Source organism: Vidua chalybeata, chromosome 1 (genome assembly GCF_026979565.1).
Source record: "Vidua chalybeata isolate OUT-0048 chromosome 1, bVidCha1 merged haplotype, whole genome shotgun sequence".
Classification (NCBI taxonomy): Eukaryota; Metazoa; Chordata; class Aves; order Passeriformes; family Viduidae; genus Vidua; species Vidua chalybeata.
In genome coordinates this window covers 87,630,011-87,645,250 of record NC_071530.1, presented here as the reverse complement: position 1 = coordinate 87,645,250, position 15,240 = coordinate 87,630,011, and the positions used below count along the sequence as shown (strand labels likewise).

At 41.1% G+C, this 15,240-nt stretch overlaps 1 protein-coding gene across 1 annotated transcript; it reads left to right on the top strand.

The window, feature by feature from the left end:
• Positions 1-5,090: 5,090 nt before the first annotated feature.
• On the top strand, positions 5,091-14,995 carry FRRS1L (ferric chelate reductase 1 like). The gene is made up of 5 exons (XM_053945800.1): positions 5,091-5,298; positions 7,013-7,097; positions 7,555-7,693; positions 11,019-11,265; positions 11,742-14,995. Exons 1-5 carry the CDS (start codon positions 5,091-5,093, stop codon positions 11,912-11,914), a joined length of 852 nt encoding a protein of 283 aa, XP_053801775.1. The 3' UTR covers positions 11,915-14,995.
• The last annotated feature ends 245 nt before the right edge of the window (positions 14,996-15,240 follow it).

Below are 15,240 nucleotides of genomic sequence, written 5' to 3'. Positions count from 1 at the left end.
GGTGCCGCTCGGCGGCGGGCGGGTGCCATTGCCAGCCCCGATCGATCCTCCCCGGGACCGGGCCGGCGGCGGAGCTGGGGGAGCGCGGCTCCGCGGGAGATGCTCCGGCACAGCGGGCAGGTGGCACATCTCTGCCGGCCGCACCGTCCCCAGCGTAAAGCGGCTGCGTCCTGCGGACCCTCACATCTGTCTCCTCGATTTCTTCTCTCTCGTCTGCCCCTCCTTCCTCCTTTCCTCAAGAACTCCCCGAAGGTGCACTTGCGGCTGTAACGCAACGCGCTATTGCACTTGCGGGGGAGGGAGAGAAAGCACCTGTCCTGCAGCCCAAGCCCAAAAATTAGTGTAGAGAGCGCTGGATGTATTTGAGCAGGGGGCCAGCAGCACCAGGAGTAGCAGGGGGTGACATGGATGCTCCATCCCTCAACCAGACTTGGAGCATGTTCCCGGAGCCTGGGGGCTGGTCTTCACCTGCACTCCAACGACTCCAAGAGACAGAGAAAACTGCCCTAATCCCGGAATTTATTCATGGGTTGCCTGAAACAAAGCATACCCTCCAGGAGCCTGTGTCCAGGAAGGGCCAAGGCCTATGTCCCTCAGATCCCCTGGCTGAAGATGCCTCGGTTGGGACTTACAGAAAGCACCTTCACTGCAGAGGAGTGAGCTAAAAGGAGCTCCTCTGCTGCTTTCTCTCACCCACTTATATTCACCTAGAAGATAAGGGTATTATTATTATTATTATTATTATTATTATTATTATTATTATTATTATTATTATTATTTTGACTCAGAAATATCTGTATTTGGACTGGGGAAAGGCAGTTTTAAATGGCTATTTTCCAACAGGCAACCTTACAGGACCTTTAATAAAAGTTTTCAGATGAAGTCTCATGAGGGAACAGAGTTTCTCTTTTTTTTTTTTTTTCCTCATTTCTGAATTCTTGAATAGCTAGGATAAAATGACACTCTTACATGTGGAATTAATTGAATTAATGCTGCTTAAACTCTTTAAAACCTTCCTAGCTAAATGAACTCTTTGCTAATACAAGCTGAATTTTTCTGCTCTCCAGGCCAACTTTTGCACAGTAAGTAAGTGGTATTTATGCACAGGGAGGCCTCAGCGTAATGCCCTTTATTGTGAGTTCTAATAAAAGGCTGCTCTGTTTTGGCTCCTTATTAGAATAACACTATAAATAACCTCTTTGTAATGAGGACTTGTTAAAAAAAAAAAAAGTGAAATATTTTGCTCTAGAACCTCCTGGTGCAGATTGTGCCACCATCTGGTAGATCTGGCTTTCAGGGTAGGTATACCTCCCTGAACTGCATTCCAGCTGGGGTAGCAAAGAGTGCCAGAAGGTAAAAAAATGCAGTCTTGGGAGAAAAATTATAAACTACCTGATGTAAACCAACATGCACACACACAAACATCCCAACAAACAAACAAATAAACAGAGCTGCAGTTTCAATATACCTTGGGAAGGGTCCATAGTGCTCACTGAAGAAAAACTCATGCTGATTTAGTTCTGGACTTAGTCTTTAGATTGGTGTATGTTATGCTTGTGGAAAAGAGCTTGGAGACATTGTTTTTTCCTACATTAGATTAATTTTACAGAAAGAGTACTGTTGTGGGCAGTAATGGCACAATCACTCTTGAAGTGCATACATAACTCAGTGACAGCAGAAAATGAAAATTTCACCAGTGCTGAGCAAAAGATGATCTAAGGATCTAATGCAGGTTTTATTTGGATGATAGCATATTTAGAGTTTATATTTCCTTGCCTTTCTCCACAAGATCTGAAGCAATACCATGTCTCCAAAAAGCTCACTTATCCCTTTCGTGAGCTGCTTTCAGAAATAGCACACATCTGTTTCCTTTGTAATGCTTTGGTTTTTCAAAGGCAGTCACTTATTTTTCACTTTTTTCATAGGAGATGTACTTCATCTATTGTCATTGGACATATTTCCCATCATCATATTGTTTCGTACACTGTGAAAAAGCTCAGCTTGCAAAAAATTCCTACCACTTTTTCTCCCATGTCTTAGTCTGAGTAATTAACACCACAAGCATGCTTCTGTAGAGTCACAGGTGGTTAACTAGAGCATGGGATAAATGACTACTAATGAAAACTTATGATTCAACAATTTCTCAATTTATTGTTGTTTAATAGAGGAAAGCCCAAGATAAATGACTTGTAGAGTAGATACATTCCCCACATTGAACACAAGTGTTGTAAGAGTTTGAGAAAACTGCATACGAATTACAAACTCTGGTTCAGGTTACTATAGATTTACTGTAAGAAAACTGCTGTCTCAGGAGTTATTTTCTCAGTCAGCACTGATGGATACATACCAATTTTTCAGTACATGTTGATTGGACAGAAATGACCAGGAGAACTAAGATTTTTTTTCTGAATGTCTGTTATATAGACTATGAGTTATACCTGAAACTTTAATTTCTAGTCCAAAGGCCCCAAAAAGCCTGAGCCTCCAGGGGAAAGGTGTACTGTGAATGACAAAAACAGCCAAGAAAGAAGGCACAGTGGGCCTCAAGGATAGGCTGGGGATAAATCTGGTCTCCAGTCATGGAAAGACACCCACAGGCTGAGTGCTAACACCACAGAATTGCCCAAGCTAGAGCTATTAACCATCCAAAGAATTTGACTGCTAGATTCCCCTGAGGCAGGAGGCAACAGTGCAAGAAGTGGTGGAAATGCTCACATCTCTAATTGAGCAAAAGCAAGAAGACTCCTGCTGCCAGAGGACTTCCAGTCTGTGGTTCTCACACTGCTTGTTTGTGTCTCTTCTGAGAAAGGCATTACAAGCAAGTGCAAGCTGAGAAATACGGCATTCAGAGAGTTCAGGCGTTTGAGGGTTAAGGCTGCTCATGCAATTGCAGTTTGGGCTCTTTCTGCTAATGCTTTTTTTTGATGACAATCTCAATTACTTAATCAGATAAGGATCTTTCCTGCAGTACTGCTGGCAGTGCTGTTAGTTGCAGTGTAGACCTTTCTGTGGTGAAAAGTGAAGGTAGTCATTAGAGCTCCACCTGTCTCAATGTGATGTTGCTTCCCATGAGCAACGCATTTTTGAGATAGGGACGACCTTCAGACAACCACAAGAGGTTCTACTAAGCAACAAAAAATCCAGGGGTATTTTAGTTTTAATTTTTAAGGATTTACTAGTAGGAAGATCAGTCTCTTAGCCATATCTTCACTTTAAATAATCAGTGCAGCTCCACTGTAATCACAGACAGATATCTCAGCTGCCAGATTTAAAATGATAGGTGTCATGTAGGCACAAACAATACATGACAAATATCCTAAGTGTTTACCATAACTGTGAAGCATTGCCCATATCACAGTGTGCTAAAGCCTGTTCCTAGGGAGGAGAAACCAGCATGCAGCTGACAGCTGCTCCCTTGCTGAGCAAATGCTTCTTCACAGGCACCACAACCCTTGGCTAGCTATTTCAAAAAGGGAGATGGGGGGCCTTCATCAGAGTTAATTATTGCCAGAAAGAATAAGCTGCCGCCTTACTTTCCTGTTAGCCTGATTTATAAGGGCTTTTCTATTGCCATTTGTTTGCTTGTTTTCCACTAGCCTGCTAAATTTTGCCAAGCTCAGTGAGGCAGGAAGAAGGGACTCAATATTTTGCAGTTGAGCTTGCCGTTGCTTTCCTATAGCTTTTTCCATATGCTATGGAAAATGTGGAACATATTGAATTTGCATGCAACTGGTATTATTTTTGCAACTTAGTTTTTTCCTCTGTGTGGCTATTCCTCTACTTGCAGCGAGAAATGCAGACTAAACCGTGGAGATGTAAATTAACATCCTCCACTTGATGCAGCTGAGCGCACTCCGGAATGACAAGCCACCGCTCAGCCCACGGGAATGAACTTATCCCTAATGCAGCCTAGGTCTTGGGCAGTCTCAGTGCCCCACCAAAAAGTAACTCATGTGTACAGTCATTGATACTAAAAGAAGAAAATATTTACATGGAGGGTTATTTAAATTTCCAGAATATTACTCATTGCTGTGTTTTCTTCTTTCTCCCTCCCTTCCCCATGATGTTTTCCTGAATTTTATTCCAGACTCTCGGAGGAGGAAGTGTGACTATGCATAATAATATAAAAATGAAACTATAGTTATAACCAAAAGACAGCAATCCAAACCCAAGTAATGCAAGGTATGAAAAGCCATGGTTCCTCCATCAACTCGTGGATCCCAAAGCACAGCAAGAATGCACTTGTATGTTTAATGCCTAGTTGCAAGTCCAGCATCAGAAACCAGAGCCCAAGACAACTTTGGAGGCAACCTGGGATTCCTTCAGTCCTGCCAGGTTTGGAGTATATTGATATTTCTGCAGTTACATTGTATAAAATACAAAGCAAGAACATGCAATCAGATAGCAAATGCTCACTGCCATGGGGTTTTACCTGAAAACAATGTTAAGTCGCGCTGTGTCTCCAGTCCCATCCTAGAAGTCATTAAAAAGAATAGTAAAAATAAAATAAATTTTAAAAAATAATTAAAACAGCTAAGTTTGCCCGGCAATTACTAAGCAAGATTTATCATAACCTCTTGAAGCACATGCCAAGAGACTTTAGTGAGTCGAGGCCGCGGGTGCAGCCAGGGATGGCTGGGTACTGCCTCTCGACGGCTGTGCCCGGGCTGTGGGAGACGTGTCCGCGGCAGGCTTTCTGCTGGGTGGGGCGCGCTGTAGAATGCGGGAAATCAATGATCCAGGGAAGGCCACCGCGCAACCCGTCGGCAGCGGTCCCTGCGGGGAGGGCTCGGTGCTGTGCTTGTGACCTCCCGGCGCATCCCGCTCCAAGAGTATCCCGCTCCTAGCGCTTCCCGCTTCCAGCGCATCCCGCACCCGGCGCATCCCTCTCCCGGCGCATCCCGCTCCCCCGCGCATACGCCGCCCCGACACCTTTTCCCCCCAACACCCTCCCACGCCGTCTCTTCGCCCACCGCCGCGGTTCCTCCGGCACTGCCCGTTCCCGGGGCTGGATCCCCCCGGCCGCCGCCCCCGCTCCCCCGCGGAGCCGCGCTCGGGCGCCGCCGCCTCCCCGCCCCGCCGCCGCCGCCATGGCGGAGCGGAGCCGCGGCGCTCGGCGGCGGCTGCTGCTGCTGCTGCTGCTCCTGGCCGGCTCCGCCGCCAGCCCGGCGGAGGAGGGCGGCGGGCGGCGGGAGGCGGGCGGCGGGGAGCACGGCGAGGAGGCGGCGCGGCACCACGACTCCTCGTACGGCACCTTCGCCAGCGAGTTCTACGACCTGCGCTACCTCTCCGAGGAGGGTGCGGCGGCGGCCGGGGCGGGCGGCGGGGCCGGGCGGGGCGCGGCGGGCGAGGGGCCCGGCGCGGCGGGGGCCGGGAGGGAGCGCCGGGCCGGGCCGGGCCGGGCCGGGCGGGAGCGGGGGCGGCGGGCGGGAGGCTGAGGCAGCGCTGTTCAGCACGAAGGCCAGCGCCCGCCGCCATCTTCCGCCGGCCCGGCCGCCTCAGCCAGCGCTGCCGCTCGGGGCCGGGGCCGCAGGGCGGCCCGGGCGCCCTGCCCCGCTCTCCGCAGAGCCGCCGCCTCGCTCCACGGGCAGCCCCCGACACGGGCATCCCCCCGGGCGGGAGCTCGGGCCGGGGGCCATCGCCTTCCCGCAGAGCGGGGTCAGCCGGCGGCCCCCCGCCTTCCCCTCTTCCAAAGCTGTCCGGGCTGGTACCGTAAAAAGGAGTCCTGGGGTGTGTGGGCTTCGAAAGGACGTGTGGTGCCCTAAAGTGTCAAGAAGCAACGTGGTCGTGGGTTTTGGGGTGGGTTTTTTTTTTGAATTTACAAATGGCGGAATGTTAAAACACCACTTTCGCGGCTAGGCTGCATAGAAAATAATTTGTTCAATGGATTTGAAATAAGTAAGGAGTGAGTAAATTGCATGTCCTGTGACCCGTGTTTCAGTAATGCGCTGCTACATGATGCTGCTGTGAAATTCTGCAAACTTATTTATGCAGGGTAATTTACCTGCCCTCGATACAGTTAGTGTAACTGTGATTTGTGGCTTACAGCATACTTTCTCCTTTATCATTGTCCGAAATCTAGGGAAGTAAATCAGGGCTCCAGAATGCCCAAAGCTGTGTAGGTCAAAAGTTTGTGTGCTGGTGCTGGAAGTAACTGCAGTGTTCATTTCCTATTCAATGAAGCACTTTTCCTACTCAATGGAGCACTTTTCCTACTAGAAGAGTTTCTAGTTCCACAGCTAGCATTTTGGTTTTTATCTGGCTAAGTAAAAGAACAGATATTAAAATATCTGTGCTTATGCAACAGACACCAGCTCCCACAAGCCAAGACTGAATAGGTTTGCTAGTAAACTTTCTCACTTTTTCTTTGGTACTATAGTCCAGCAGACGGGATAGCTTGGAATCATAACTCTCACTGTCTGGCTCTTCTGGGTCTGCCTTCACAAGTGATTGAAGGCTATAACTGCAGGCCATTCCCTGCCCTGATACTCTCTTACCTTTTCCTGCAATGTGTGTTTTATTTTACTTCATAAAGGAGGATGTATTATAAGGTCTTTTCAGTATCAATTCCTACAGCTCTGCGTCTGGTGCCCTGCCTGCATTTATAGCTAATGCTGTCATTTATGGCTAAGGACTCAGTCCCCTTATGGATTTCCTGAGGGGACTACGAGTGCATAAGGAGAGAGCTGAGCAGAGATCCCCAATTGTTAGTTGACTGCAATAGTCCATGGTCCTGCTGCCTTACATTTAACTTTTGCCCTCCAGCATTCTTCTCCCTCCTTGATGAATGAAGGAAACCTTGGAAAAGTTTTGTTTTCAGTTATTCATGTTACTTTGTTACCTGGATCCAGGTAACAAAGTAGAGCAGTGGATTTTGTACATAACAAATAAGTCACTCATCTGAACAGTTCACTTATCAGCAAAGTAAATGCTACTGGAAGACTTTCTCTTTAGTATTATTGATTTTTGGTCCTTGTATTTTATTTGGTAATGGTTTATTCTGATCATACAGGTTACCCTTTCCCTACTGCTCCTCCTGTGGACCCATTTGCAAAAATCAGAGTGGATGACTGCGGAAAAACCAAGGGATGCTTCAGGTCAGTCTGAAATAAGAGTGCAGATACCTTTATGTTTACAGATGCTGACTGATGATACTGGAGACTTTGGTTAGTGTTTCATAGTAATTTTAATAAATGTTTGTTATTTAAAAACATACTGATATATTATTTGAGGACTCTAGTTTATTTAAGAATACAGGTCATAGTTATGGACCTACAGTTCTTTCTTGTATTTTCATGAAGCACTTAAAAAAACAGAGCAAGGAAGGTCAACAAAGTAATATTTTGTGTTATTGTTTGCTGTACTGTTTGAATACTATACAGTAAAAGAGTAATAATTGCAAACAATTAATGCTACTTTATGTCCAGCAGAATATATGCTTTACTGCCATTATACCAAAATACATTCTTCTGTTTTTTTCTTGCAAAATCTTAATTAATTTTCGTAGCAGGAAATTTCAAGGAAAAAGTTATGTATATTTCCAATTCCATTTAGGTATGGTAAACCTGGATGCAATGCAGAGACTTGTGACTACTTTCTAAGTTACCGTAGAATAGGAGCTGATGTTGAATTTGAGTTGAGTGCCGACACAGATGGCTGGGTGGCAGTGGGATTTTCCTCAGACAAGAAAATGGTAAGATATGTACAGTTCTTCATATTGGCAATATACACACTTCCACATGCTAGGATATAAATGGTTTATGTGCATTTATAGATTTGATCAGTGAGAAACAGAGCACATAAGGTGAAACTGGCTTGCTGAAAACAAAGCACCATTCAGTAGCCCCCCCTGGGAGCACTGCCTCACAGAAAGCTGCTTTATCCTTCCTAAGATCTCCTTTCCCTTCTTCTCTGAGAACTTCAACAGTATTTCAGTTCAGCTCTGAATGTTTGAATGTCACTAGCTTTTTGCCTTTTTATTAGAAAAGCCCTCAGGGATAAGCCAATTCACATGGAAATGTCCTGTTGCGCTTTATGTCAGTGTAATTTGGGCAAAAGACACATCATAAACTGAATAGCAAATGATTTTATTCTTGAGAAAATCAGCTGAATTTCAGCAAATTTTTTCAGAAATTTTTATTTCACTGCTTAACTTGGGAATTTTTTTTTGTTTTTTTCTCATACCCATGTGTTGTTCTAGGGAAGCCACAAATGTGTGAGAAAATGACTCCTGCTAACTTAAACATTCATACTCAAGAAGGCAGTCTTGTTAAAATTTCTTCTCTCTCCTCTGGATTGTTATTGGGTTCTGTTTTATGCTTATTCCTGTACTTTTTAATTCAAAAGCTCCACTTTTCATTGAGTTTCAATGAGCAAAACAGAAACATGTAATGTGTGGACTTAAAAAAACATGGGCAATAGATGACTTATGTTTTGTCTGTTATCCTTGACAAAATGTTCAGGATAAAAATGTATTTTATAATATAGGTGTTCATGCACAGAAACTCTCCTGTGTATATAGAACAATACTGGACCTATGTCCTAAATCATAAGTCAAAGAAAGGACTGTTTTTTGCAGTGTTCAAAGTAGCAGTCTAAAAAAATATAGGAATTTGATATCCTGGGATAGGACCCACAAAAAATGAATTGGAAGACTTGCACTGACTTAACAGCATTTTTATGAAGTCCCATCCTCCCAGATTGCTCTCCTCAATTCGCTGTTGTTTACACCTTTTGGGCCCAAAGCTGCAATGGTGTCCTTGGTTCTCAGCTGGAAAAGGATTGTTTTATCTAACTAAGCTGTGAAGAGAACTTGCTAACACTTTATATGAAGTTCAGCATTATATACTAATGCAGTACAGAATCTGAAAAAATATGAAAGCTAAAACTTAAGGCATCATTTGACCCAAAATGAGAAATAGGAAGAAAATGTGAGGACAAGTGCTTCTCATTACTACATATGTTTTAATATGACACTGTAAATAAACACAGTGATGATAGAAGGTTTTTGTGTCATAAAGTTCATGTCACAATAAACAGTTTGTGGTTTTGATGTAAAGAGTGATTTGGCTTTACAGCCAAAATTTGGGAATTTAGAATCTTGCCAATCAATGTAGGTATTCAGTAGGGTTTTCAAAGCAGCTCAGCACCTTTAAGTATTTGTCCCCAAGCTATCAGACTGTGTTACTAGTTTGTACCTCTGAGGTACCTGCAGCGGACCCCAGGGTCCCACTGCTCTCCTCTCATCAGCCACTTGGAAAGCAGGCACAGCAAGCAGCAGATTAAGTTTCAGCTTCTGGTAAAAAGAATAAAGGAAGTGTAAAGTAAAAGGTTTTGTTTCCAAATTTGCTCTACATACCGTGTAATGACCATAAGTCAGCTGGGCTAAACCAGCTAGCATTTGTCTTCCTCTCTGGCTCTCCTGCTGATTTCATCTTTTTCTTAACTTCCAGGATGTTTTGGTGTCCTGGAATGCACAGGCTTAGATGATAAAATGGCTCTGGGTCAAAACAGCTGAGCTCTGAGAAATGGGTTGTGCTTTGGAGGCCCTAATGAAAATGGTTTGGCCTGGATAGCTTCAGAAATTAAGGAAAAAAAACCTACTTTGTGTCCTCAATAGATTTTTTAAAGTCCTATGACCTATTTCTTTGTCTCAAATAACATTATGCTTTTCCACTTTCAGGTTTTTGTGTCTTGGCAAGATTTTGAAATGTCATTCCATTAACTGAGATTCAAAATGCTTGTTTCTTCCCTTTTTGTTTTTTTTTTTTTCCTTCTGTGTAAAAAACACCTTTATTTTTGCCTCTTGGTACTTAAGAATGAGGGATTTTTGCTTAGATGTATAAAAGTTAAACCTGGGAAATAAGTTATGGAGAGCAATGATAGTCTCACAACAGAGGTTGGAAAGGTCTGCAGCAGCACCAAGGTGCAGAAACTGTTCAAGCATGTGTTTCACCTAGTTGCCCCCTCTTTCCACTCACTTCTGGCACATCTTTTACAAATGCACGTTGCAATATTCCCATAGTGCTGAAATACGCCCTGTTCCTCTCTTTTCCCTGTAATAAAGAACGGAGGGATGATGACACGAGTAAGCATCATGTCTTTCATCAGTATGATGTAACAGAAAGATGTGGGGGGAGTAGGGCTTGTGTTTAATACAGCACTGATAGCTGTGGCACTCATCCAGCTTGGATAGTGTTCTAATGGCTCTTGGTGCTAAGGCTTCTATGAGACAGTACTCCTGAAGTTCATGCTCATCCCTGTGCTCTACCACTCTGTCAGTCACCTTGAGTAACTATTCCAGCAACTGCTTTAGTATTTCGATGAATGACCTTTACAAATAAGTGGCTCCTTCTTCCTTCTTTCTCTTGGTTCTTTGGTGGCTGTTTATGCTAAGTGAAGAAGCACATATTGATTACTTTTTTTCTTTGTATCTTGTGGTATACTGTATTCTGTTATTACAGCATTTCTTATAAGAAATAAGAGATATGGGAAATGATGAGAAGAGATTAGAAAAGACTTACTGTAATCAATGCTATTATTTTCCCATATGTAGAAGGTTTGTTTCCTCTGTCTCACTAAAGTATATTGGTTTTCTGTCCATGATTTGATGCAGTGGATTTTGTACACGTCAGGGATTCAAGACTGCAACATTTTATGAAGCAGTATGCCAGAACTTCACAAATTACAAAAAACAGCCTTCCACAGATCAATTAATTATGTGATGTCAGAGTGATATCATATCCTACAAATGTATGTTAAGTAAAATAACTCTTAGATCCAAAAGAGAATTCAGAGACAGTAAAGGTATGTAACTATTACTACCCACTTAACATGCTTTTCAATCTTACTGAAGACATCTGGTTAGGGATACAAATACTTGTGTATATATAACTTGGAAAGAAGGAAAGAGCATCCCAGGTCTTGATCAGCTTTGAATAATTAAAATTATATACATAAATGAGGAAGTGTTTTATGACCCTTTTGTTTTCCATCTTCAAAATTTTTTAAACTTGTAGGGAGGAGATGATGTTATGGCTTGTGTTCATGATGATAATGGAAGAGTCCGAATACATCACTTCTATAATGTTGGTCAGTGGGCTAAAGAAATCCAGAGAAATCCTGCTAGAGATGAGGAAGGGGTTTTTGAAAACAATCGGGTAACGTGTCGATTCAAGCGTCCTGTCTATGTTCCCCGAGAAGAAACCATCGTGGATTTGCACTTGAGTTGGTACTACCTGTTTGCTTGGGGTCCAGCAATCCAGGGTAAGTTGATCTCACCAACTGAGTTGATGTGCCAAACCGATAAATATCTTTCAATTACATGATTCTTACTAGAAACGCCCTCTTCCCACCCTCCCCCCCCGCTTTTTTTTTTAATGAACTTAAAATTTTGACAGCATGAGGCTTAAAAATGGATAAAAAGAAAGACAGGAGTCCAACATGTCTTGTTTTCTTGGCTATATATCTATTATCCCCACTTCCTAAAGCTGAATTTAGAAGAACTTCATAACTAGAAGTTCTTAATCCATTTGAAGGATGTTTGTTGTTTACTTGAATTTCATTTGTTTTATTCAGAAATTTCATTTCAGAAAGCAAAGAAATGAGCCTACTCCCTGACAATGTAACATTGCATGCTTCCATAGGTTTGAAAATTACCTGTCTGCCTACCTGTTTCTTCAGTAGAGTTATAGAAAAAAATTGCATCTGATGTTATTTCTTTCTGTTCTTGCCTGCTAAAGGTTCTATAACTCGTCATGATATCGACTCTCCACCCGTGTCAGAGCATGTTGTCAGTATTTACAAGTATGAAGATATTTTCATGCCTTCAGCTGCCTATCAGACCTTCTCTTCTCCATTCTGCTTGCTCCTCATTGTTGCACTGACCTTCTATTTATTGATGGGAACCCCATGACCAATGGAAAATAGCAAGAATTTGGCAGTGGAAGTTTCTCAGGATGGACGGCTATATGGATGGACAATGCATTTTTTTTTGGAATTTATATCACATCACCATCCTCATCTAGCTGCTTTTGAACATAGTTAGCTTCTCAGAAGAGTGAAATACTCATCTTCCTTGAGTGGTGACAAATCAATTAAGAAAATCAGTGAATACATAGGAGAATATTTTCAGTGTTGTGATTACTTGCTTAAGGAAAATGAGACTTTTGTAAATTCAGTGTGTGTGTGTTTGGGATGGGTGCCTCTATGTGTGTTTAGGTGAATTTAGTGATGGACATCTTATCAGATAACAAAATTGCCTTCCATATTGCTACAAAAAAGCAAATTTGGGAAAACATTGCAATGCTGTTTGGTACTTCTAGAGCAGAGAGCACATCTCCAAGTGCAGTTCCTAATCTTAAGATCTGGAAACCAACACAGCAGTATAAAACCTGTCCTTCAGTAGAGGATAGTTCTCCCAATTTCTTTTTTTTTTTTTTTTTTTTTAATATTTATCAAAGTGTACTTGCTATAGTACTTTCCAAAACTAAACTTGCATATTCAAGCATTAGCATGATTTTTTTTTTCAACAGAAAGAGGTGATGAATGTCTTTATTGTATTTCAATAGCCTTTTTGGAAGAAATACCTACTTCTTTAAAGAGCGAGGTATAAAGTTATTTAAACAAGGGGAAGGGAGAATACAGCAATATAAATTCTCCATACATAGGAAAACTAGGTGTAAAACATGCAGAATATAAAAGTTCCCAACAAGCCATAGGATGTCCTCCTCATAGATTAAATCATTTTTTCTCTTTTTATGAAAAAAAAATTGCTGTCATGTAAATATATTTTTAAGTAATTGTGCAGTAGTATGAAGTAATCTCTTCTTCTGTGTTGTATGCCACTAAATCCTGTTCATGATAAGGGTGACTGTGGGCAGCTGGTGTTATCTTACAAAGAAATATAAATGAGATTACTTGTAAGGAAAGACAGGGATTAATAAGAACAGCAGTATCTTTCGTTCATCAAACCACTGCTAAAATATAGGTATTGTGGGAAAAAAGATGAGCTAAAAAGGAAATACATTAGCTGTTTTTATCACCAATAAATAGTACAAGAGGAATGCTAAATATTACAGAGATGAAAAGTGTCAAAATGCATTATGAGCCACAGAATATAATAAAAAACTGGAGTGAAGAATTTCTGTTCTTCACATAATAGGAAGTGTATGACATGTTTACATATAGCAGACAAATGTGTTTAGGTAAGGTTACTCATTTACTTCCCAACTTACACTAAAATTCTACTTAAGTAGAATTAAAGTCTAAGTAGTGCCAAAGTTTTATCTAATGTGATACACTTGAGAACTCTCTACCATATAATCTGGTAAAGTATATGTAATGCAACTCCTTTCTATTCTCATTACTGCATGGAGTATAAAATGATTAATTAGCTTGGTTGGGTTTGCATCATTATTCACAGATTGATGTCTGTAAACTTAAGTTTTTATAGGCTTAGAATTCTTCAAACCTATGCTTAAGATATATGACTTAGATTAAAGATGAGCTTACCTTCATAACAAACACTTCATCTCTATTTCAAAAAATGGATTAATATTTTATATTTTCACTGATGTCTTTAAGGATTTGTTCACTTAAAATTACTGGACTAGAGTTCAGGAGAGGGAAGAGAAATTCAGAAGTGAACTTCTAAAGTGCATACAGTAGCTTTATTTAGTATAAATTACTTCTCTCAGGTTGGTTAACTTACTCATCATCTGATCAAGTAGAGACCACCTAATAAGGTCTGCTTTGGCCCACAACAGCTGTGTAATTTAGCCTTAAGATTGGCTGGAGCAGATAAGCAGAAGCCTGGATAATGAGTTTTACATTCAGCAAACAGGTAAAGTGAAGAAATCATTAGGGTAAATTCTTTCTCTCAGGCAGCTGAGATACTGCAGTTCTTTCTCAGAGCCTGAGGGTTGCTTTAGTTTATGGCTTGGCTTTTACTGTTTCAGCCATTTACTTGATTACCCACTAAAGGGCTAATTTAATAATTTAAAGGTACTGAACTTGGCTAGAAACCCAGTTTAGCTTCTCTTTTCTTCTTTAATGGAGCTCTGGATTTAGGATAGCCTGGTTGGACCTGAGCACGCAGGTATGTTATAGATGACAATAATAATACCAAGGTAAAATTTTGTGACAGCTGTCAATCTGCTTTTGACATATATGGGGTTAGATGTGGTTAAAGTTCAGGATTTGAAGCCAGAGCAAAGTATTTTACATTATTTTTTATCCCTTTTTCAGATTACTTGTCCGTGTGCTGTGTTTTTGTCATCGTATTTTTCTCTTGTTGAAGTACTAGCAGAAATATGCACTTCTAAAAAATCTTTCACCTAAGCTTCATAGTACTTAATTAGCCTAATAAAGTGTTTCTAATCAAAAGGGAGGAAATAAAAGGCCACAGGAAGCAGCAAAACAATCTATTATCTGGCATTTAAATGCATGGTTGAGTTTAGCAGTGAGTTTATCTAAGACTTCTTCTTCACAGTGGGAAAATCAGGACTGTGGAATTCAAGTTGACAAACAATGAAGGTATGAGTATCTAGAAGTTGGTAGTTGGGATGAAATCTGAGGAGAGAAATGTTATAAGGAAAATGTGGTATGTAAGTTTGTATGATATTTGATAAGTCTTAACATTTGAGTGGGCATAGTAACTTGTCATGAACACTATTTTGGTTTTAGCATGTTGTCTTCTTGTTTTTCTTATTAATATTGAAAAGCAGGATTTATCCCTGTTACACAAAGTTACTATAAAGTAACAGACTTCAAAGTAACTTTTAATTGATTATGGCATTTCAAAGATTTTTTGTTTTATTATTTTTTCTACTTGTCTGGTACTAACACAAACTAGAAGAAAAGATGTGATTTGGAAAAGGAGGCAGATATTTCCATCTCCAAGTAATTTTTTGTTTTTTTAGTGTTTTTAGATTTTTAGTGTTTATAGGTTTTTTTAGATTACTACCAAACAACTATTAAAGAACACATTTCCTAAGTGCTTTAATTGTAAGAATTTCTTGCTGCAGATTGACTTCATACAGAGGCATTGAGTTTAGAGAAGGTATATTTAGAGTATGGTGTTGTTTGGAAATTTGACTGTGGTTACTAATTAGAAAGATTTTTTTTTTTTGGGGGGGGCATAATTTTTTTTTTCCATTTCTTGTATCAAATAACTGGAGTTTTTTAGATATAGGTGAGATGCTAATTTATTTCCCCTCTCAAAAAAAAAAAAAAAGGCAC

Coding starts and splice junctions, on each gene's coding strand:
- FRRS1L (XM_053945800.1), top strand. CDS start 5,091: ATGGCGGAGCGGAGCCGCGGCGCTCGGCGGCGGCTGCTGCTGCTGCTG. Junction 7,694..11,018: donor TTTCCTCAGACAAGAAAATG/GTAAGATATGTA, acceptor TTAAACTTGTAG/GGAGGAGATGATGTTATGGC. Junction 11,266..11,741: donor TTGGGGTCCAGCAATCCAGG/GTAAGTTGATCT, acceptor TGCCTGCTAAAG/GTTCTATAACTCGTCATGAT.